Source organism: Cynocephalus volans, chromosome 5 (genome assembly GCF_027409185.1).
Source record: "Cynocephalus volans isolate mCynVol1 chromosome 5, mCynVol1.pri, whole genome shotgun sequence".
Classification (NCBI taxonomy): domain Eukaryota; kingdom Metazoa; phylum Chordata; class Mammalia; order Dermoptera; family Cynocephalidae; genus Cynocephalus; species Cynocephalus volans.
This window is the reverse complement of record NC_084464.1, coordinates 103,884,778-103,910,246: the sequence shown is the minus strand read 5'-3', so window position 1 is coordinate 103,910,246 and position 25,469 is coordinate 103,884,778. Positions and strand designations below refer to the sequence as shown.

General features: G+C 39.4%; 1 protein-coding gene across 4 annotated transcripts in view; it reads left to right on the top strand.

Annotated features, from left to right (window-relative positions):
• Positions 1 to 25,469, top strand: part of ASCC3 (activating signal cointegrator 1 complex subunit 3) — a 393,541-nt gene that overhangs the window by 2,273 nt on the left and 365,799 nt on the right. For 3 of the 4 annotated variants that reach the window (XM_063096828.1, XM_063096829.1, XM_063096826.1), the window contains exons 2-3: positions 21,574 to 21,773; positions 25,128 to 25,278. In XM_063096828.1, coding sequence (XP_062952898.1) covers positions 21,684 to 21,773; positions 25,128 to 25,278 — 241 coding nt within the window. In that variant the 5' untranslated portion in view covers positions 21,574 to 21,683. Of the gene's footprint in view, positions 1 to 21,573; positions 21,774 to 23,097; positions 23,180 to 25,127; positions 25,279 to 25,469 lie in introns of those variants that run through there. The other variant, XM_063096827.1, reaches the window with a different exon arrangement.

Here is a 25,469-nt window from a genome sequence, read left to right as displayed (position 1 = left end):
TCTAACTGTGATTCAGAGTTAATACAATTTAATTCACGCTTGAGCATTCTCTTTAATCAGATATTTCAACCAGGAAGGAATCATTTTGTAATCCCCTTTCATTTTATTGATCAGAATATTGATACTCAGAGACACCCAGATTTTCTACCATCAAACAAAAACTGGTATTGAACTCAGTTCTCTTTATTTTTATTTTTTCTACTATATCATTTTGCCTCTCCTCATTGGTATTTGCATAGACCAGGTCTTGAGGACCTTTTTGGTGGCTGGACGGTATGGGGATCCAACCGAACCTTTGACCTTGGTATTATAACACTGTACTGTAACCAGCTGAGCTAACTGGCCAGCCCTTGGAGACCTTTTCAAATTAAGATAGATTTTCATTTATCTTACCCATTTTGATAAGTTTGGGCCAGTCTTCCTCCACTTCTGTGATTCACTCTTCAAAGAGAATTCTTAGGAATTCCATGCATTATCAAAGATTTGTACTGACGTGGAAAGTTAGGCTGGAATTTGGAGAGATACATAATTGAAAATCCCAGTAATACGTGAGAAATTTACAGTTTTCAGTAAGCATTCTCAAGATATGTTTTAATAAGATAATTGGTGATTGCTGAATATTTATATTTGAAAAAGAGAAAGTTCACATCTAGTTTAATGACTAAACCAAAGATTGCCAAACTACTGAATCAGAAATTCTGGGGATGGTATCTGGAAATATGTATTTTCAAGAAATTCCCCAATGATTCCAATGCAATCAGTTCATGTTGTTGGGGATTTTCTACTTTAAACCTATGAATTCAGGGCTGGCTGTTTCACTCACTTTGGAGAGAACAGTGCTGATAACATCAGGGTCAAGGATTCAGAGCCCTTAACCAGCCAGCCACCAAAAAGAAAAAGAAAAAAAAAATTAAACGTATGAATTCAGGAGCCACTTAATTTTGGATAATATTTGTTCCATTACACCTGAACCTAAAAAGAAGGAAAGCAATTTATCTCAGGATTATGCAGTAGTCAAGAAAGCAGTTGCTAATGTTTTTCAGCATTTTCAAAGACTTGTTAGATCATGTTAAATCAAGTGAATGACTAGCAAGTTACTCACTTGTGGGTAGCTAATAAACATGATGTGTGAATTTGGTAAGGGTAAACTCATATTCCATTCCCAGGGTGGGAGTCCTTGTTTATTGGTGAGACAGCTTGTATTTTTAGAAAAATCCCTTACCTTTTTGGAAAGTGAATAAAATGTCCATTATGCTAATAAGATGAAACAAAATAAAAATGTCAGATTTTCTGCTTAAGCATAAATAGAAATAAATGCATCTTCATCTTGTTTTAAGAAACTTAATTACATAATTCTACATAAATGATTTTCAAGAAGAAATTAATTTGGGGGTGATATTCAATTTACAAAAATAATTTTAGTACATTATTTCTAAGATGAGACCTGTTTTAGAGTAGAACCTTTAGTACATGGAGCTTCACTAAACATTCTTTCTGAGAATTCTTTAAGGAGTCAGGGAAGCTTTGCAAAAATATCAACACTGCCTGGACTCTGGGGATTGAGGTGTGTATTAATCCGTTTTGTGTTGCTATAACAGAAATACCTGAAACTGGGTAATTTATAAAGAAGAGAGCTTTATTTGGCTTACAATTCTGGGACAGCTGCATCGGGCACAGGCCTCAGGCTGCTTCTACTCATGGCGGAAAGCAGCAGGTAGAAGCAGATCACATGGTGAGAGGAAGCAAGAGAGAGAGAGAGGAGGTGCCAGGGTCCTATAAACAACCAGCTCTCGTGGGAACTAATAGAGCAAGAACTCACTCATTAATCCCCCCTCCCCTAGGGAGAGCATTAATCCATTCATGAGGGATCCACCCCCATGACTCAATCAGTTTCAACACTGCCACATTGGGGATCAAATTCCCACATGAGTTTTGGAGGGGACAGCACGTCAAACTCCATGAGGGTGGTAAGGAATAAGAATAACCTAAAGATAACTTTTGGACAGCTTCACAGTTTAATGGTCTGAATACACATTATTCAACAAATATTTGTTGAGTTCCTTGTCATGGCCCAGGAAACACACAGTTACTGGGGAAAGCAAGACGTAAACTACTTTTGCATTCTTGGAGATTATAGTCAAGATGCTGGCTTTGTGAGACTGTTCAGTGTATTGACTTGAGGCCAGGGAAAATACTAATGCATGGCCAGTGAATGTTCTGCTGGTCAACCTGAAGTTAGGAAAGTAGAGGCTTTGTCACTGATTCATTAAGCTTGGCTATCAGCTTGGGAAGAAAATGAGTGTGTTATTAGGAAGTTTGAAGAGCAGCTGTTTAACTCCAGCTTTACAGAGCTGTTGTGTTTGTGTTTATTAAAAACAAAACACTGGAAGAACATTGCTGAAATGATAAATCCAGTGGGCATTCTACCACGTTTCTTGATAGCATTTGACATAGTTGACTGTAACTTCTTTCTTGAAACTCTTTTCTCTTGGTTTTGGAAACACCATACTTCTGGTTTTCCCTTGGTCTTTTTAATCTCCCCAACCGTCTTCCCAGAGGTGGGTGGGTCTGAAAGTTATAGAATGTTAATTGGTCTTTTTGGTACTGGCCCCACCCTAAGTCACCTTATTAGAATAAACTCAGGTCTGACCTGAAGGTGCTCATTATTAATAATGAAAGACACTCCCGTCACTCAGGAAATCCCGAGGGTTTTAGGGGATCTGTGCCAGGAACCTGGGACAAAGACCAAATATATTTCTTACTATACCACAAAGTCCATAACAGTAATTTAGGGAAGAGATGATAGTGAAGAGAAGTGGTCAGATTTTGGATATATGTTGAAGATAGAGTTGAGAAAATTTGCTAATGAATGCAGGAAAGCATAACTTTTTGGCCTGAGCTACAGGCAGAATGGAGTTGTGATTTATTACAGTGAGGTAGACCTCAGGAGAGATCAATTTTGACATTTTTAAGTTTTAGCTAGCTATTAGACATCCCAGTGGAGATGCGGAGGATCCAGTGGGTACTAACATTTGGAGTACTGGTGAAATGTGCAGGACAAACGTAACAATTTGGAATTAACATGTAAATGATACTAAAGCTATGAGATTGGATAGGATCTTCTGGGGGGTGAGTGTAGATATAGAAGAGGCCTGAGCTCTAAATTTGGCTGGGGCCAGTGGGGTGGGCAATACACCAATGTTGAAAGGATAGGATGGTGAGGAGGAATCAACAAAGAGGAAAATGCCAGTAATGTAGGAGAAAAACCAAAAAATACTGGTGTCCCAGATGCCAAATGAAGCAACTATCAAAAAGAGCTGGGTCAAAAACAACTGATAGGGGTCAAACATGGAAGGAGAAGTAACATTGAATTTGGCAATGTTGAGGTTATTGGTGACCTTAATAGCTCTTTCGGTAGAATGGTGGAGGAAAAAACTGATTGGGGTGGAGTTTTTGCTGCAGATGGGGAGCTAAAAAGTGGGATGTTCATTGAAGAGGGCTGTGTGCTCAGCAGAGGTTTTAAATATGGGATTGGCTACAGGATATTTTTAGGCTTGGGAATAATTCAGTGGAGAAGAAAATATTACTAATAAGGAGAGAGGGAACAGTTTAACTTTTTTTCACTGTATCCCCAAGACTTGAATAAATTTTTCTTGAATAAATTAATGAATTGATAAAACTATTGTCAATAGATGTAATTATTTTTTTTATCAATGCTGTATAAAAAGTAGAATAAAGAACACTTTGGTTAACACCTCCTTTGACAGATGGTTGTGAGAACTGATTAGGCTACAGCTTTTGGGGGGTATATTATCATCCTGAGGTTTACTGTTTCACCCTGGTGAACTTGCTATTTTCTAAGTCTTTGCATTTGCTCCTACAAACAGTCTGTTGGGTGTGACACTACTACAGACTAGTCTAATATTTCACTTTGATTTCTTTTTTTCCATTTAAATCTGTAAAAAGTTGGTATTCTTTTTCAAAAATCTGGAGACCCCTTATGGATTATTACCCTAGACCTAAGAAGCAGAGTGAAGGAAGACATATTAAACGTTCAGAGTAGGGGTGCCAAATAAAATAAATACAAGATATAGACTTATATTTGAATTTCAGGTAAACAAATACTTTTTTAGTATAAGTATTGGGACTACTTGCCTGGGACATACTTATACTAAAAAATTATTTTGTTTTTTATCTGAATTCAAACTTAACTCTGCATCATATATTTTTATTTGCTAAATCTGGCGACTGTAACTTAGAGGAAAAGTATGTATGGTTCTTAGTCTGAGAGTATAAATGCAAAGGTAGATTATTAGAATTTTGGTCTTTTGAAATGTAATCCTGACAGTGTAGTCACATGTAACTCTGATGATCAAGAAAGTAATGATGCTGCTGTGCCTGGATATTTTAAAAGAATACGAACTGACCATAGAAAGAAGAGTGCACAAACCAACTACAAATTAAAGAGGATTTGTAACACTTGGAATAAGTGTTCTAGAAGAAACATTAAGGTTAGCAAAAACAATTTTTAAGCTGCATTCATCAGTCTGTTTCTTGGGGCAAGTGCAAGTGTTTTTAAAAAAAGGATTTATTTAACTGCTTAATCTTCTTTCTTTTTTTTATACTAAGGAGAGTGGAGAATGGGCTCGGATTGGAAATGGCAGAATTGATTAGGGTAAAATAGAATTGAAGCACATTATGGGTGGGAATATTAAAAGAGCATCCAGATGTTCAGTGTTCAGATGTTCAGTCTTTGATAAGCCTGAGAATTTTCAGACAGTGTTTTCAGAACCTACAAGTTACCATACATTGTTTGATGCTTTTACAACCATTATCTCTGTTATTTAGCTTGTGTGTTTATTTAAAGCTTTATCAAAAGTTAATTATGGACTATTTCAAGAATATGAAACATTTCAGAAAATAATGTAACAAACATTGTACTCTCCATACAGATTTAATAAGTATTAATTTTTCAGATCTTTCTCTTTTCAAAAATACTATTTTTTTCCTTTTGTCACTTCTCTCTCTTCCCCCACAATCTGCTACCTTGAAGCCGGAGTATATAATTCTCCAGCATGTTTCTACATATTTCTGTGTGACAGGATTTAAACCAGGGCGTAGTGAGGGGGATTGATGGAAAGAAATGTGACTGATTAGCTTGGCGAAGAGAAGACTCTGAGGATGACAGGTGACTTCACCTGGTAAAAACAACTCACTCATGCAAAAGAGTGCTTAGATTTGATAACTTTCTGTCATTAGACAGTGCAGACAATTAAAAGAGTGCTTTTAAGATCAGAAAGTAGCGTCTGCTACTTGTATTTTGTGGTTTTTTTTAAATGGAAAATTTTAGAAACATTGAAAAACATCATTGTTTAACCTATATGGGTATCAGTTTTATTAAGTTGTCATTAAATATGATGATTTTATTAATATCTTCACTGTAATAAATATTAACCAGAAATCTTTAGAGAAGTAAATGACTACATTACTATTTTAAAATTTGTTAAAGCTACATGCTGTAATTTTCAAAGGAGTGAATTTTAAATATATGTTCCTAATGTTTTAATACTTTTGAAGCATGATGTTTCTTTTGGTAATTAAATTTTTAAAGAGTAGGAGGTGTCTTTTATTTATGAGTGACAAAACCTGTTTTTGCTCCCAAGTGTATTTTTTATAATTTGTTGCCAAGAAAAACAGTTTAGAAGTTAAAATATAAGAAAGAATGAGAAATATGGGACTGAACCTTTCAAACATCTTACAGTTTAAAGAAGCTATGAATAACAGAAATGGAGTCTGAAAAGGAAGTGAAAGTTTGGCTCAGAATAAGGCAAATAGAAAACATTTTTATGGACTATTTTTGTCAGGTCACATTTCTGACTGATCTAACATAGAAGGAAAGGTGTACCCTGTTTTTATAATTCTATGATTGTGAATTATATCATAAATATAAACAATTCAGACCATAATGTTAAATAATGGTCATGCAGTACATCCTTTAAAAAGATTAAGTAAAGTGTATATTTCAGTATAGCAGCACAGTTGAATTTTTACTGTTTGTTCTAATTCATAATGTACAATGAGTTAGTCATTTACTTTTCTGTTTTTGAGTCCTGATTTAAAAATTTTTAGTGTCCAATTTTTCTATACTTGACAGAGAAAGGTAGGATTTCATTCAGTATTACCAATTATGTGCCAACCTTTTTTACATGGTGTTAACATTAAGACTATTTAAGAATTTTCTCCACTATGCACAAAACAGTTAATAAGTAAAGATTAAAACCATCACATTGTACCCTTTGATAACTATCTGTTGGATTTGCAGCGTATAAAACTAGTTGTTTGGGGGTAAAAACTTTAATCAGATTTTCAAAAGCTCACCAGCTGCAGAGCTCATTTCAGGAATGGAATGGTGCTGCATATAGAGGACCAGGTATGCAAGATCAGGAAAACCCTTCTTTCACAACGACTGAGACTGATTTCAGAATATCAGTCGAGTTTTGGTTTGGTTTGTATGTCTTGGGAGGATATATTCTGGGTTTCAATTAAAATTAATCTTATTAGGGCTTTTTAAGGGGCTGGCATAAATTCCATGGGTCTGTCTTCCAGAAGCCCATGTAATCCACGGGAATTTTGCCTTTTGAACATTATCTGCACCAGACCCTTTTCCACTGGACCATTGTGGAGAGTGTTAAAATATGAATCGCCTAATATGTAGTGGGTCTGTGCCATGTTTCTTAAGAGTAATAGTTGTGCTTTTTTGATCTTCTGTAATATTCTTTCTGACTATTCTTGTCCTTATTGGTGCTGAAACATTATTCTAGCTATTTGTTTTCCCGAGGACATTTAAAACAAAAGGTTTTCTCATCCTTTGTTAAAAGTAAAATTAATATAATTGTGTATGTGGGAGGTCTTCTGTAGTATGAAGACTATCTGTTTCACAGTTATGAGTCTGTCTAGGGTTTTTTCCCTTCACTTTTGGGTGGGAAACCAGGAGTTAATATAAGTAAGTAAGTAGTTGGGGAGTAAGTTAGACAGTAAGAGCCCTGTACACATTTTGTGTGTAAGATCCATGCACCATGCACAAATCCCACAGGCTGGGATGGCTCACTTCACAAAGACCATGAGACTGAGACTGATGCAATTAAGCAAGAGGGACTTTATTCGAGCGTGCTGGGGTCACCTTGTCTCCTGGACAGAAGCGACCCCAAGTTTACAGTACAAGCACCTTTTATACAGTTTTCTGAACAGATCTTTGTGACAGGATGAGTTGTTGGTTATCTGTGGCGCCTTTAGATTTATGGGTAGGCTTTAGCAGGCTGGTACCCCGATAGATCTGTGGTGCCTTGAGATTTACAGGTAGGCTTTAGCAGGCTGGCTGGCACCCCGATAAGGAACAGCGCATTTCTCAATCATTTATCTTCCCCGGGGTCTGGCCAGGTGGCTTTTAGATAAGGAACTAGTCAGTTCCTGGAACCGGGTGGGGGTCATTCCCTCCCTGGAATGTTTAGTGTGCTCGGGCCCGCCTGACCTTTGTACGGCCCCTTAGAAGCTGCTTTACTTAAAATGTTTTTAGCAAGCATTTGTTATAAAACTGCGTATACTAAAGTTATACTTTTCTACAATTCCCCTACAATCCCCCCTTTTTCTTGTGAGTGTATTTCAATCATGAAATACTTGTTTCTTGTTAGTTTACTTCCTGATATTGTTGTCTTAACATCATAATCTGGACAGTACTAACACGTTCCCTAACAAAAGCTACTAAGCGATTTAAAATGCAGGGACCAAAGGTCAGAAACAACACTAAAATAACCAACGGTCCTAGCAGAGTAGACATGAGGGTCGTGAGCCATGGGGAGAAGTTGAACCATGATTCAAACCATCCCTGATTCTGATCTCTTTCTCCTTTTCTTTTGGCCAAGCCTTCCCTAATTTTAGCCATGGAGTCTTTAACTACTCCTGAGTGATCAATGTAAAAACAATATTCTTCTTTTAGTGCAGCGCAGAGCCCCCCCTGCTGAAGGAACAAGAGGTCTAATCCTCTTCTATTTTGTAGGACCACCTCAGAAAGAGAGGTGAGGGACTCCTGTAACTTAGTAATTGAATTTTCTATTTCTTTAATATCAGCATCTCTGGCTGTCTGCAAACTTTGGTTATTCTGATGTTGAGTAACTAGAGCTGAGGCTCCTGTAGCTGCTCCAGCTGCTCCCAATCCTAAACCTAAGAGGACAGAGAGCATGATACTTAGGGGCTCTCTTTTAGTTCGGTAGTTTCCATTATTTTTATCCCAATATGATAATAGTTCCTCATAAGGATGATAAACGAGCTGAAGTAGCAACTGAACCAGGACACAGAAATCCTGGGTTTCTTTTAGGACCTTTGAGCTAATGCAGGGTGTAATCCCCGTGGTGCAAGCCCACTATCCCCCTGGAGGGGGAAGCAGATATGTGTCACCAGACCACTCAGTCAAGTTAAGTGTCTGATTGCACAGCTGGCTGTGTGAGGAGGGGATCTTTTCCACACATGTTCCTTGCCCTGTAACAGCTGACAGAGTGAGTTTGACCTGTTGTTGCTGACAACGACAGTTAAGAGTCATCAGTTGCAGTTTTAATTTCATTTTTAAAGGCTATTCCTTCATAATATGGGGGAGCAACATCATAACAAAGCCAGCAGGAGCGGGTAGCATTGAGTTTGTTACTATTTAAGACCTTAAAGGCTTCAGAGATTAAGCGGAATATCCCAGATTGTTTTTGAAGCCTAGGTTTAGAAGGTTTAGACATTTTCTTTGGTGCCCGGCCTTTGACCTTCTAATGGGGGCTGAGGACTCTGGTGGGGTACCCGGGGGTGCTGAAGTAGTTTGTAGTTTGACCATTGTAGGCCCCAATGGGGCTAAATATTTATTTGGGCCCACAGCAGTATACTGGGTTTCTACTTTGAGCTTGATGGTAAACAACAGCCCATCATCATATCCTTCTTTGTAGAACCTTAACCCCCATGTAAATCCCTTTTCCCATCCTATAGCTCTTTTCCCTGGATCTGTGAAGGATACTCGGAGGGGGTGACACCACCCTTTGCAGGCAGGGACCCCTTGATATCTAGAGCCCCCAAATTGCCCTTACCGGTGGGGGGACGAGCCCCTTGCTGTTTTGTGAATGTAATTGGCAGTTACCTTTATATAGTCCCAGGATGATGTGGGATTCCAGTATGTATCTCCTGTAGTCTCACAGCTCCAGCTTTTACAGAAATACTCTGTTTTCCCTCTACACCGGGAGCTGAGTGCTCTATCTCGGTGGGACCCAGGCCCACATAAAAGGTAAAGACGCTTAGCATACTCCTTCTAAGGTGGGTGGAGCAACCTACTTCTGCGGATATCCCGGGGCGGTCTGGTGGGCTGGTGGTGACAGGGGGTTTATGGCTTTCAAAGTATTCTTCTTAATCCCAATTGGTTGGGGCTCCTAAAGCTAGTTTACACACATCTGGAAACAAGTCAGGCCACCATGATCCCAAGGTGACTTTGGATGAATTCCAGATTTTATTTCCTACTCAATTTATAACATACCAAGTTAACTTTCTAGGGGTATGTGGGCTGGACGCTCCCCAGCTTAGGGAAAAGACCTCCAGGCACAGGAGGAATAGAAGGGCCCGCATCTTATAACACCCTAGGTGCCCGAACAATTTTAAGTCTTAAGGGGTGCTCCTTGGAGCTCTGGACTCTCCAGGCGGCGTCTCTCAGTCCTTGGTCCTCTGGTGGTGCAGGTTTTACGTGTGAGGCGTGGATCCAAGCGGAGATTCCGTTTACCTTTACAGCCATTGGGGTTGTTAAATGCACTAGGTAAGGTCCTTTCCAGCGGGGCTCCAGGGTCTGGGAGCGATGTTGTTTCACGTAGACTGCGTCTCCAACCTGGAATTCATGAGAAACTTCGGGGGTCCCAGGCTCATAGGCAGCCGCCAGCTGTGTCCAGACTTCCTTCTGCATCGCTTGTAGCCCCTTTAACCTGGCATATAAATCACTGTTACTGTGGCAAGTGGGTTCCAAGGCATTCCCCAGTAAAGTCAAGGGGGCAGGGGCACCATAGAGAATTTCAAAGGGGGTCTGTTCCTAGGTCTGAACCGGGAGGGGGTGTTCCTAGCTCTAAACAGGGCCAAGAGAGGAGCATCACCCAGTCTATGCCAGTCTCCATGGTTAATTTAGTCAAGGTCTCTTTTAGAGTTCTGTTCATCCTTTCTACTTGCCCTGAACTCTGGGGTGTATAAATACAATGTAATTTCCAATTGACCCCTAGGTGTCTAGCCACTTCCTGACTTACCTTGGCAACGAAGGCGGGTCCATTGTCAGAGCCGATTACCTTGGGCACCCCAAAGCGTGGGAAGATTTCTTCCAGGATTTTCTTGACTACTAAGGTGGCTGTTTCTTGTTTTGCTGGGAATGCTTCCACCCATCCAGAGAAGGTGTCTATAAAAACTAGGAGATACTTTATAACCATACCTGCCTGGCTTGACCTCTGTAAAATCTATTCCGAATACACCCCTGTTCTGTCTCCCCTGAGTCTCTTGCCAGGTCCCGCTGTATTTTTGTAAACATTCACTTTTTGACAAGGTACACAGCTTTTAACTATGTGCTCTGCTAATTGTTTTAGCCCCATGATATGATATTCTGTCCTCAGGGCAGTCTGGGTTAATTTGTTTACTCCGAGATGAGTCCATTGGTGCATTTGTTTGATCATGGCGCGGGCTTGTTCTTGTGGCAAGATAGGCTTGCCTGACGCTGCAAGCCAATGCCCTTTTTCCTGATCAAAGTATTTATTAGAGTCCCTTGAGATCACTGCTACGTCTTCAGCTGAGTATTTAAATTTGGGCTTTTCTGGCTCAGGGGCGTTAACCAACAAAATAGATGAGGACCTGTGGGCTGCCGCCCTTGCCTCTGAATTGGCCAAGTTGTTTCCCCTGGTGATGGGGGAATCCCCTTTCTGGTGGCCTGGGCAGTGTATAATACTCACTTTTAGCGGTCTGTGAAGGGCCTGTAGCAGGGCTACGATCTCTGCCTTGTTTTTGATTTCTTTTCCTCCAGAAGTTAGCAGGCCCCGCTGTTGATAGATGGCACCGTGCACATGGGCAGTGGCAAAGGCATACCTGCTGTCCGTATTGATGTTGATTCTTTTGCCCTCTCCTAGTTCAAGGGCTTTTGTGAGAGCGATGAGCTCTGCCTTCTAGGTGGACGTTCCAGCAGGTAAAGTCTGTGCCCATATCAGATTCTGGCCATCTACCATAGCAGCTCTTGCCTTTCATACTCCTTCCTCCAGAAAACTGCTGCCGTCAGTAAACCAGGTGGCTTCGGCGTCCATCAGAGGCTGATCTGACAAGTCTTTCCACCATCCATGTGCCTCAGCAAGCACTTGTTGGCAGTCATGGATAGGAGGGTCAAGGCCCGGGTCTGGTAACAATGTGGCTGGATTTAAGCTCACCAGTGGAGCGAAAGTAACCCGGTCTGAATTCAGTAACAGAGTCTGATAGTGAGTCATGCGAGCATTTGTGAGCCAGCAGTCGGGGGACTGGCGGACAATACTCTCTAATGAGGTGCTGAAATTACCAAACTCTGTCCCATAGTCAATTTGTCAGCATCTTTTACTAAAACTGTGACTGCCGCTATGATTCTGAGACAAGCTGGCCACCCTGAGGCTACTGGGTCTAGATTTTTAGACAGATATGCTACAGGCCTTTTCCAGGGGCCCAGTCTTTGAGTCAAGACCCCCTTTGCAACCCCCTTATTTTCTGCCACATACAGGTGGAAGGGCTTAGTCACGTTGGGGAGACCCAGAGCTGGTGCGGACATTAAGGCCATCTTAATGTTGTCAAAAGCTTGTTGCTCCTCTTTTCCCCATTTGAAGGGCTGACTGTTCTTAGTGAAGGGATATAATGGGGCTGCCATCTCAGCAAAACCAGGTATCCGCAGGCGGCAGAACCTGGTGGTACCTAAAAACTCTCTTGACTTGTCTTGGGTTAGAGGGTGGCGGAATGTGAAACACTGTCTGTTTTCTGGCCTCACACAACCATCTTTTCCCGTCTTTAAGAAGGTACCCCAGATAACTGACCTGTCGCTTGCAGATCTGAGCCATTTTGGCGGAGGCTCAATACCCCAGTTCTCCCAACTCTGTAAGGAGACGCTTTGTTCCTTCCAGACACAGTTCCTTGTCGGCCGCCACCAGGAGGTGGTCATCTACATACTGCAACAGAGTTACCTGGGGATTAGAGGCCCGGAACACGGCCAAGTCCTGGTGTAGGGCCTCATCAAAGATGGTGGGCGAGTTTTTGAATCCTTGAGGCAGGCGGGTTCACATGAGTTCCCCTCTTAGGCCAATCTCTGAATCTTTCCACTCGAAGGCAAAGTAATCTTGACTTTTTACAGTCAGTGGCAAACAGAAGAATGCATCTTTGATATCTAGTACTGAATACCAGGTCCTGTCTGGAGGTAAAGAACGATCTCCAGCTGAAGCAAACGGGCAATGTGGGGTCGGATGCCTTCGGGTGCTTCTTGGGACATTGGGTATTGTCAGACAGCTATAGGACTGGCTTGAGCCTTCAGTTCTACGTGGACGGGGGGCCAGTTTTTAGCCTTCCCTTTCCCTGCTGTTTCTGCCCACGCCTGGGGGTAGTTTTCTAACCACCAGTCCATCTGTCCGGTCTCCCGCCCTTGTTTTTCAAACAATTGGTATTCATCTTCTAACCTGAGAGTTAGTATTTGGAGAGGCTTTCCTTGCCGATTTAGCACCCGAGGTCCCTTGGGGTTAAAATGAATTTGAGCACCCATTTTGGTGAGGTGATCTCTTCCCAGCAGTGGGTAGGGGCTCTCAGGAATGACAATGAACAAGTGGGATACCTGGCCCACGCCTAGGTCCACCGTTCTTCGGGTAGTCCGTGACTACTGTTTGTACCCTGTAGCCCCTTGTACCCATGACTTCCCCTTGAGAAGAGGTCCATTTGCTCGTAGTAATACTGAATTTTTGGCTCCAGTGTCCTCCACGAACTGAGTGGACTTCCCCTCCACTTTTAGAGTTACCCTGGGTTCGGGGAGGGGGTCTGAACCACATCCCCCCTAGTCACTGACCTCCTGCAGGGCCAAGACTTTAGGGCCCTGAGGCTCTTTCTTTTTCCTGGGACAGTCTCGAACCCAGTGTCCTTTCTCCTTACAATACGCACATTGATCCTTTGCCAGGGGTCCCTTCTTGTTGCCCGGTACTGTCTCATTAGGCTCCCTAGTTTCCCTGACTACAGTGGCCAGAATTTTGTGAAAATTTCTTTCTTGGCACTTTTCTCTCTTTATTTCTTTTTCTTCCTCTGACTCTCTATTACGATAAACCTTTTCAGCCACCTGCACTAATTCCCTCAATGACTTATCTTGTAACCCTTCAAGCTTCTGCAGTTTCTTTTTGATGTCTCTGCTAGACTGATCAATAAAAGCAACTGTCACAGTAGGTTTGTGCTCTTCACTACCAGGATCATATGGGGTAAACTGACGGAGTGCCTCCATGAGTCTTTCCAGAAATGCTGATGGAGACTCATTGGGCCCCTGGATCACCTCTCTTACCTTAGTCAAATTGGTGGGGCATTTTGCCACCCCTCGGAGACCTGCCATTAGAGCCTGGCGATAGACCTTCAGGTGCTCCCTACCTTCTGCCGAGTTAAAATCTCAGTTAGGTCTGGTCAACGGGAACCCTGCGTCTATGATATCGGGGAGGAGGGTAGGTCGCCCATCGGCTCCTGCAACGTTCTTTCGAGCCTCCAGGAGGATCCGTTGTTTCTCCTTGGTAGTGAACAGGACCTGGAGGAGCTGCTGACAGTCATCCCAAGTGGGCTGATGAGTAAAGAGGAGGGATTCTACAAGGTTAGTGAGACTTTAGGGGTTTTCAGAGAAAGGGGGATTTTGAGTTTTCCAGTTGTAAAGATCAGTAGAGGAGAAAGGCCAGTACTATAAGGGCTGGTTGCCCTCTTCATCAGGAGGGCCATAAGCCCGCAGGGGGAAGATATGGATTGCCTCTGGAGAGGCCACTCATTTACTGCATGTCCCTTGAGCAGGCCTTCCCTCAGATTCATTTTCTGGTGGGTCCTCTGGTGGAGCTGACGGCCGGGCTGCCTGTGATCGGAGAGAAGGAGGATAGGGAGGGGGAGGAGGATCAGAAAGAAGCCAGTCCGGGTTGGCAGACGGCAGGACCTCCGGTTTCTTTTTTATTTCTCGGAGAGCAAATACAGCCGTTGGACCTGTTAAGGGAACAAAGGGATGGACCCACGGAGGAGGATCTGTGACTAGATCTTCCCAGACAATGATATAAGGTATCTGGTCTGGGTGACCTTCAGAACTGAAAATTCTCCTTTTTACTGCTATAATCAATGGTGGAGAGAAGGAACCTTCAACGGGCCAGCTGAGTTGGAAAGCTGGCCACTCCGAAGAACACAGTGTGGCCCATTTATTCCTTCTAACCTGCACAGACAAATTATTAGCTCTGTCCTTTCCATCAGTCCAGTATTTTAGAGTCAGACTTAAAGAGGTTGAGACAGTCTGCCCCATGTCGCCCCAGAAAATTGTCAGTCCCCACACACACGCAACCAGACAAACAAAAAACAAAACACTGACACGCCCCTGCCATGGGCGCCACAACCAGATTATCAGAGAAATCAGGTGGGGTCTCCTTCCTAGAGATCTTCTGTGGAGCCGAACTTGTTCGTCTCCCACAGAGGAATCTGGAGCGTCCTCCAGGATTCCTGTGGCCGGGACGTGTCGGTACATCTATCCGCTACTATGACCACTACAGACTGATGGCTCCGCCTCAGAGCCTCAGAAAATCCGAAACCAGATTACAGTAAACAACAAGAAGACTCTTAGACACAGCAGACAGACAGAGACAACCGTGGTACCTGCTGCTCGAGCAATCCTCTGTTCTCTAGTCTCTGGTCCTGGAGAGAGCGAGCTTGATCCCGGACGAGCCCCCCAAAATGTAAGATCCGTGCACCATGCACAAATCCCACAGGCTGGGATGGCTCACTTCACAAAGACCATGAGACTAAGACCGATGCAATTAAGCAAGAGGGACTTTATTCCAGCATGCTGGGGTCACCTTGTCTCCTGGACAGAAGTGACCCCAAGTTTACAGTATAAGCACCTTTTATACAGTTTTCTGAACAGATCTTTGTGACAGGATGAGTTGTTGGTTATCTGTGGCACCTTTAGATTTATGGGTAGGCTTTAGCAGGCTGGTACCCTGATAGATCTGTGGTGCCTTGAGATTTACAGGTAGGCTTTAGCAGGCTGGCTGGCTCCCCGATAAGGAACAGCGCATTTCTCAATCATTTATCTTCCCCGGGGTCTGGCCAGGTGGCTTTTAGATAAGTAACTAGTCAGTTCCTGGAACCGGGTGGGGGTCATTCCCTCCCTGGAATGTTTAGTGTGATCGGGCCCGCCTGACCTTTGTACGGCCCCTTAGAAGCTGCTTTACTTAAAATGTTTTTAGCAAGCATTTGTTATAAAACTGCGTATACTAAAGTTATACTTTTCTACAATTCCCCAACAGTTGTTTTTAATAAACTATTATATATGAAAAGCATATATGTATGTGTTTAATTATCTTTGCTGTACTTTATTTTTCATGCTTCAGATATTTTTCCTAATTTGATTGGGAACTATTCCAGAGTATTTGCTTCTTAAGAATGAATTAGGATCTAAAGTTAACATGTCAGGTAGAAATTATGTATAGTTAAAATTACCCTTGAAAAATTTCTTAGGAGTACATTAGGTTCGTACAACATACTGTCTCAGTATGTTCTACACAACCATGTTTTTCTCTCCAGATTTGGAACATATCAGAGTTTCTTCCGATGAACTCCAGGTGAATAAGTTGGCTTGTGTTTAATGGACACCTTGTGTGTGTTTTTAAAAAGGAACAAGTGTTGAAAACTGGAGCCATGCAATGCAGCAAGATGTTCACAATTTTAAGATGCAGGTGGTAATTTAAACAGACTGAAGGAGTGACAGATTCTTGTTGCCCATCCCTCATTTGGTTTGGAGCAGGTATTCATGATGTGAAATGATGGGCAGGATCTCTAGTATTATTGTTTTGTCTGTGTTTGTTTGGGGGTTTTTTTGTGTGTTTTTTGGGGGTTTTTTTGCCTACTGCATGTGATAGATTCAATTAAGTTAAATGTACCTGTGAATTGACTCCACTCTATTAACCTATTGATGGCAGTAAGGTACAAGTAAGGAATAAAAGATTAAAATTCTATCTAGAATTGACCATGAAAAATCACCCCCTTATGAAATGGCATAATAGAGGATTATATATATATATATAATGTGTCTATTAAGGCTGTTTTCTGAATTCTGATGTTTACAGTGTTAACTGTATCACACTTGAATTTTTAAACGGTGAACTGAAATATAAAAATTCTAATTTGTTTTTTCAAAGTGTGGTTTGTGGGTACAAAATTCTGTTTTTAAGTATTCAGATCTTAAATTCTACTTAATTTACTCGATTTACAACCTACTTCATCATTCCAGTGTGTTTATCCCTTACCTGCACAATGTCACTTTGATTCCCACCCCCCCATCCCCCAATAATTCTCCATTATCCATGATTGAACACAACTGATTGCTGGCTTTATACTCATTAGGAAATATAGTTGGCTGTTGTGGAGATTTTCTTGTTTATAATGAAAAATACAGTAACTATACTTTTCTAAAGTTGTTAGGAACTGGCCAGATGCTCTATTGAGTTCAGACACAGGTTTGGCATATGAAGAATAAATCTTACAATTTTCTATATGGTACTTCAGAATAGTGTGTACTGGAATTCTAGCTCACTGATTATTTGTTAGATTCATTTCACAAAGAGAAATACTCTGCTGTTAGATTTTTTTTTCCCTCCCTATTTGGAACAATAAAAAGGACAATTTTTTTTTTTTCAATTGAAACATAATTGGTTATACATATTTGTGGGGTACAGAGTTCTTCCACTGTTGTTTGTGTACAATATGTGATGACCAAATTAGGACAGTAAACGTACTCATCATCACAAAATGCAGTTGCTCCCTGTGTCCATCAACCAATCTGTCTCTCCCCTTCCCACCTGCAGCGACCACAGACCTGTTCTCTCTCTCTGTAAGTTCAACACATTATTGTTATTGTCTCCTTCCTTCTTTCCTTCCTCCCTCCTCTGCTCTTGTCTCTCTCTCTTTTTTCCTTCTTTCCTCCCACTTATGAGTGAGAGCATGCAGTATTCCTCCTGTGCCTGGCTTATTTCACTTAATATAATTTTCTCCAAGCTCATTCATGTTTCTGCAAATGACAAAATTTCATTCTTTTTTATGGCTGAGTAGTATTCCATTATGTATTTCCTTATCCACTTGTCTGTCAATGGACATTTACATTGGTTCTAACTCTTGGTTATTGTAAATAGAGCTGCCATAAACATGAGAATACAGGTATCCCTTTGATATGATGATTTCCATTCCTTTGAGCATGTAAGCAGTAATGGGACTGCTGGATTGTGTGGTAGATCCATCTATAGTTGTTTGAGAAACCTCTATCCTGTTTTCCATAATGGCTGTACTAATTTACATTCCCACCAATGGTATATAAAGGTTCTCCTTTCTCTACATCCTTGCCTGCATTTATTATTCTTTGTCTTTTTGATAACAGCCAGTCTAACTGGAGTGAGATGATATCTCAGTGTGATTTTGATTTGCATTTCCCTGATGATTAATGATTTTGAGCATTTTTTCATATACCTGTTGGCCATTTGTATATCTTCCTTTGAAAAATGTCTATTCAGCTCCTTTGCCCATTTTTTAATCACTTAATTGATTATTCGGTCCTTTTACTAAGTCGTTTGAGTTCCTTGTATATTCTGGGTATTAATCCCTTGTCAGATGTGTGGTTTGCAAATATTTTGTCCCATTCAGTAGGTTGTCTTTTTGCTCTGTTGATTGTTTCCTTTGCTGTGCAGAAGCTTTTTAGTTTGATATTCCATTCATTTATTTTTTCTTTTGCTGCCTGTGCTTTTGGGGTCTTATCCATAAAGTCTTTGCCCAGTCCTACATCCTGAAGTGTTTCCCCTATGTATTCTTCTAGGAGTTTTATAGTTTCAGGTCTTATATTTAAGCCTTTAATCCATTTTGAATTGATTTTGGTACATGGCAAGATGTATGGGTCTAGTTTCATTCTTCTACACATGGATATCCAGTTTTCCCAGCACTATTTGCCAAAGGGCAATTACTTTTTCAAGACCTTTTCTTTTTATTTGTACATATTTCCAATCAACAATTTAAAGATTTGTTCATATAATCACTTTTGGCCAACAAAAATTGGCTTTAAGGGTTTGATCATTTAGAGATTATATCTGTCCTGAGGTTTTTTATATTTATTGTTAAATAAATTTTTCATTTATACATTTGTCATTTAGTAGACCATACTAAATGTGGAATAAAAATTACTGAGGTAACAATTGCTATGTAGGCCAGTTAATTTAAATGTGTGTTCACAGTGGTCTTATAAACAAATTTTAATCATGAACATTCCGACTTGTCTTTAAGACCTCCTAGTTGAACATCTTTTCCTTTAGTCTGCATCTCATATCCAGCACTTAATCACTGTCATCTTTTAGGCTTCATTGTCTTCCTGACCCTGTGTTATAAAACCTTAACCCTGGATCATACCAACCTTTGTTTCTATGCCAGATGCCATTGTAAATTTATGATTTCTGCAATAAGCCACTGCTACCTGAAAAAATTTGTTTCTGGTTTGTTCATCAATTTTCTTTCTTATTGTTGGTGGAAAGGTTAAACTGTTGCCTCTGTTTTAAAAAATCCCATCTCATCACCTTTTTGAACAGTCTCACCATATCTCAAAGAAAACAGGAGTCGTTTTGGTGGAGCTCCCTTTTACTACATCTTTGTCTCCGCATTCACCTCCTGCTTAACCTTGTTGCAGACATACCTGCATTTCCACTCACCCTTCCCTCCGTGCTCCCTCTCGCATCCACATCTCTGTAGACCTATGCTTTTGTTCCCATTCTCTCCTCACTCTCAGGGATCCTACTCTATCAGTCATAGTCTTTCTCCTGATGACTCAAACTTTCGAAACTCTCTCTCTACTCGCTCTCTCCTGATTATAGAAATGTGCTCTGCTCTATCCTGCATTTTCAGAAACTCTTAACCCCATTATTTCACTATCTACTGCTTTTTCTCCTTTTCTTCTCAGCTTGGTTCCTTGAAAGAATAGCATGTACCCATTTTTTTCCCCTCATTTTCTCCTTTTCCATTTATCGTCAGCCCGTTGATATTTGCCTTCTCCCACCATTCTTTTGAAAGTATTTGTGCTAAACTCACCTAGGACCTTAGAGTGGCAAGTACAGTAGCTTAGCATTTGAAACTTTCTTTTGTCATGTGATATCCCTCTCTCCTTATGACAACTCCTTTGCTGATTTCTTTCTTAGGACTCTGTCCTTGGTCCTCTACTGTCTAGTCTTAAGAGGCTTTTAGGGGTGGAATGCATGAATGGATTTCTGGGCATTCATGCAACTTTTGAAATGAACTGCAAAATGTTGTTTATATGTGTGTCTGTCTGTTTTCTTAGGAAGAGGTCCACAGGTTTATGTATATGTGACTTAAAGGAATATTATGTTCATGCATGGTTTTAATTACAATGAAGTATTGATAACACTAAATTATGTATTTCCAGCTCAGACCTCTGATAGAAAATCCAAAACTGTATATCTCAGTTGATGGCCCATGATCAAAACTTTCCCAAACAGGTATATATCAATCAAGAGGAACCGTAGGAGCAGGGAGTGATCAGAGACATTTTTATGCACCCTCTCCTCCAGTTCTTTCCTTCCCATGTTGGACATCTTGGGTTAGACAGTTCTCTGTTGTGGGGAGGCTATTCTGTGCATGTTTAGTAGCATCACTGGTCTCTACCCACCAGAGGCAGAAGTAGTCCACCTTCACGTCCCTTTCATTTGTGACAACCCAAAATATCTCTAGATAGTACCTTTCCAGTTGTGACTACTCAAAATGTCTCCAGATATTGCCAAATGTCCCATGTGGGTGGGGGTGAAGAGGGGTTGGTGAGGAGGGCAAAATCATCCCTAGCTAAGAACTACTTTAAAGGCTTGTATAGCTTATGTGACATTCTCCAGGGAGCTATGCCTTATAAATCTATAGATAGTAGTTTTGTTATAATAAGCACTCTTAAACCAGCACAGTCCTCTAAGAGTATTCTATAGATAAGGACTCTCCTAGTAATAATTTTATTAGTCTGTTTGCCTGGAGATTAGTTGTTTAGTTGTCAACATGTTAACTAGGAGATTAGACCAGGCCGTCTGACTTTTCTCTTTCTTTTGGAGTTCTCCTCCTCACTAGTGGCTTTAATTATTTCCTCCCCTGTTCTCCATTCTACCTGTTACCATTGTCTCCTTTTCTCCATTTTTCTTCCTTTAATTCACTTAACAGATAATTGTCGAGTGCCAAAAATATTCAAGTACTGTTCTATTCACTAGGGGAGATCAGTAAAATAAAAGTCTTTTTTGTTGTGAAGCTTACTTTTTGTGGGTCAAGACAACACATAAATTAGTAAATAAGAAAATGTCAAATATTAGTTAGTGCTGTAAAGAGAATTACAATTTTGTGCTTTGATAGACAGTAACTGATAGCTGCCCTGTTTTAGATAGGGTGGCGAGGAAAGGCCCTGTTTTAGGAAATATCTTTTAAGCCAAGATATGCATGTCAAAATGGCTACATGAACGTCAGGGGGAAGAGCATTCCAAGCAGAGGGAGCCACTGTGTATTAGTCCATTTCTGTTGCTTATAACAAAATACCTGGAACTGGATAATTTGTAAGAAAATTAAATTTATTACTTATAGTTTTGGAGTCTGGGAAGTCCAAAGTCCAGGGAACACATCTGATGAAGGCCATGCTGGTGGTGACAATGGATAGTGTTGCAGGGTCTCACATGGCAGAATGGCAGAGCAGAGAGAGAGAGAGAGAAAGAGAGAGAGAGGGTGAGCAAGCGAGAGCGAGAGAGAGACTGACTCTCATGTGCTCTCTTTAAAGCCGCCAGAACCATTCCCGTTATTCCAAGAATGAGGGTATAGTCCTCACAATCTAATCACCTCTTCAAGGCTCCATTTTTCAATTATTATAGTAGGATTTCCCACCCTCAACAAGTACAGTGGAGCTTAAGTTTTGGGGGGACTTTCAATCCAAGGCACATTGGAAAATTGTGTAATGTGAAATCAGTGAGCATAAAACAAAGCTAGGGACAAAATGGGCAAGTTCTTTCATCTCTCAATATTATTGGCAGTAGTAACATAGTATTTGAGGCCTGTACTTGGGAATCTATAGAACTAGTTTGGAGGGAATGTTATAGTAGTACCCTGAAACAAAGTGTCTCTTTGTTTCTGTATTCTTTCTCTAACCATAGCCAATGCATTATGAAAAAAGCTTCATGGGTAGAAAATTTGTTAGGAGAATTTTCAGCATTGGTAGCAATTGCTTTTTTAACTAATTGATTTGTTTTTTCTCTTGCACAGGTCAGTTTGTTGAGTTTGATTACCTCTCACCTCCTCCAAACAGATAAATATCATACTGTTTTGTCTCAGTTTCACGTTTCTTGTTGTATGGATCACTGATTGAAAAATAGATGGCCTTACCTCGTCTCACAGGAGCCTTGCGCTCCTTTTCAAATGTCACCAAGCAAGATAATTATAATGAAGAAGTGGCTGACTTAAAGGTAAATTTTTTAGATGAAAAACATTATAAACATAGAGTATGGGCAAATATTTAACATTCTTTTTCTCAGTTCTCTATGTGCTTAAAATGGAAATTTTGTCTTGTTTGGTATGAGACCAAGAAGAGAATGGTTATACTGATGTCTCCTATGGGAATACTTAATATTAAGCACCCATAGCTTTATTGTCAAAGGGAATAATCAGAACTGCAGTAATGAATCTTTTGTTAATTTTTCTGTTGCTAAGGTCCGTGCTGCAATTAATTTTGTAATGTAATCTGTACTTTACCTTTGGATCATCTAAGTTTTTAGGTTTCTGGTAAAATTCCTATCAAACGGACAGAAATAATATCTATACCTGGAAAATCTGAATGTTAATCTCTTGAACTTAGTAGTTGGTCTCATAATTGACTTGTTTTTATTGGTAAGTGAGGCATTTAAGGTTTAAAAAATACTTTTTTTTAAAAAGCCACTTTATGACTAAAACTTCAGAAATAAATTTTAGAAGAGACAAAAGTTTATATGCACTCTAGACTCTGTTTTGACTTTCATAGTAAAGGCTGACCCCTGCTTTAGTAGTAATTATGGTATGGAAAAGTTTCCTTATATGAGTCAATTTTAAAATAAACAGTGCGAATCATACCCTTACTGCAAGGATAATGTAGTTAGATTGCACCAGTACAAACTGTTTATCATTTGGAGCATCACTTTTGTCTTATTGAGGGAACATCTTCAGTCACTTTCCTATATAGGTCCCAATGACTGCATTTTCTAAACCACAAAGTAGGGCATATGGTTTGGCAAAGAATTTCTTCTGATGGTTAAACTTATATAAGTCTTATAAAGGTTTAAAATAAATAATGTATAGTTACAAACTTAATACTATAGAAAAAATAAAAGTATATGATATCAAGACTTCCAGAAAATTCTAGATGTGTAGTTATAAAATATTTAGAGGAAAGATTCTTAGAAATGTCCCGGATGTGGTATATTAGTTTGCACAGAATAACACAAAATACCATAGATTGGGTGGCTTAAATGACAAAAAAACTATCTTCTCACAGGTCTGTAGCTAGAAGTCCAAGATGAAGGTATTGACAGGCTTGCCTTCTTCTGAGGCTTCTCTCTTTGGCTGGCAAATGATGGCAGCCGTCTTGCTTTGTCCTCACATGGTCTTTCCTCTGTAGGAGCACATTCCTTGTGTCTCTTTGTGTATCTAACTTTTGTTGTCTTATAAGGATACCAGTCAGATGTCATTAGGGCCCACCCTAATGACTTAACTTAATCATCTCTTTGAAGGCCCTGTCTTCAAGTACAGTCACATTCTGAGGTACTGAGAGTTAGAGCTGCAACATATGAATTTTGAAGGGACACAATTCAGCTGATAACATACGGATTCTGATCAGCTGGTAAATGCATGTTTCCATTACTGTGATGAATTTCTTTATTTTTAATCTTTAAATTACTGTAGTTTCTTCCTGAATGTGATTTTATGGTATATGCATCTTCTGTTTTAAAAGGTATGAGAAAAGAACAAAAGCTATAGCCATTCATACCATTTTTATGTATTTTGGATATCTTTGAAATTATCTTTAAGTTGCTGAAATTTGTAAAAATTAAAATATTAATAAAAAGCTTTATATTATGAATGAAACCTATGGAAACATTTAAATACATAAATAATGGATTAACTTTTCACTAGGAAAGGGTAAATGTTTTAAAGGCTTAGCCATAATGTTGTGAACTTTATACGCCTGAAAGAATATGAACTGTACATGGGAAGAAACGAGCCATGTAATGTAGTATAAGAAGGAACTGGCCTTATCCTGTTTTTTAAAAAACAAAATTTATGTTAATTGCTGAATCCTTTTTTGACTTTACTGTAGAATAATAACATCGTTTCCTAGTAGGTTGGAATTTTATTGCTAAAAGCTTTTATGTAGCTTCACCTAAAGTTTAACAGTAGAAAGCAGATTTGTAACAGTCCTTTGATAGGATTTTTTTGTCTAATGATATGGAATTTTCTTCGATACAAAACAATTCACCTTCTTTAGAGTGGTGCTGTTTTACATTTTTCACAATTAAAATAAGGAATATTCTATATAGTTATTCAATATTGCTATCTTAAATTTGAATTATTTCCTGTCCTCATCTTCCCAAGGCCCTTCGCAAGTTATTCTATCTTAGGGACACAACAGAAAATTTTAAATTTAGAAGTGTGTAAGGACTACATGCTTATCCCATTTCATTTATTCTTGTAGGCTTTTAAACTTTTTTTTTTCCTGAGGAAAGAAAGTGGCATATATAATGAGCCTTATTGTAATGTAATTTTTTATCTCAGAAAATGTCCAACATATATGAAAGTAGAGAGAAAAGTAAGATGAATGAATCTTTATGTAGCTGTGACCTCACTGTAACAACTTAATTTATTTTATGACCTATCTTATTTCATCTCTACCTTTGCCTTTGCCCATTCTCCTCCCCATTAATACCACATTGACTAGTCCCATTTTAAATTAGAAAACTGAGGCAAGAAGGTAATGGTGAATTATGCATTATCATCAGTATAACCAAAAAGTAAAATTACAATTTTCTACCTGACCTACTACTATTTTATTTGGTTAGAAGGCTTTGTGAGTTTTATCCATGGATCAAACCCAGTAGTCTGAGAGAAAATTTTTATTTCTTTATATGGTCATTTCTTGAGAATGAAAAGATTTATTGTGTTAAGAAAGAGTGTTTATAGGAAAGAATCTCCCAAATGCATAATCTGTGCTGGGATTATACTTAGGAAAGCAATGTTACTTGAATATATTGAACCCATCATGGGAATCTAGTTTTCTTTAAACGCCTTTTATCAAAAAGCATGACATAAAGCTCTTATTTAAATATACTGTAGCCTAAGCTATGTTAAAAACAATCAGAATAATAGAAGGAGGTATGTGGGATGTTACCAATTGTTGCTGTCTTGATGTTGAACTTTTTCCTTTGCTTTGTATTTTATTTTGCTGTATGAAAATAATTCCATAATGAGTATGCATTGTAATTAAAATTGAAAAAAAAAAACTTTTATTAAACCTATCTTTGAAAAAAATCAGACTTTGAGAAATCACATTTAAATAAAGCTGCTTTTGAGAGCAGTCAATTTGGGTGTAAATAAATACAACTTTGAATTCTTTTAATTTTTTATTTTTATTATTATTATTTTTTATTATACATACATGTGGGGAACTTTGAATTCTTGTGTCTAGTGCATGTTATATAAAATAATGCAAAATGTATGCAATAAGAGATGGATTTGAAAAAAAAAAAAAAAACTTTCACCAATATTTCCCTATATTATGCTCTCTGTTTCAGATAAAGCGATCCAAACTTCATGAACAAATGTTAGATTTGGACCTGACATGGAAGAAGATAGTAAAATTTTTGAATGAAAACCTGGAGAAGAGTAAAATGCAAAGTGTAAATGAAGACTTAAAGGATATATTACATGCTGCAAAACAAATAGGTATAGTTTTATGTTTCGTTTTTTTTTTTTTTTTTTTTAAGAACCAGGTTCAAATGTAGATTTCTTATAAACTTATACCATGTAGTGAAAGGTTAAAATTTCCAGGCAACTATTCATAATTGTGAAAGATAGTCTTATCTATCAAGGAGCTTGGGATAGAGTGGTTGGGGTGTGGAGTAGGGGGAGAAGTA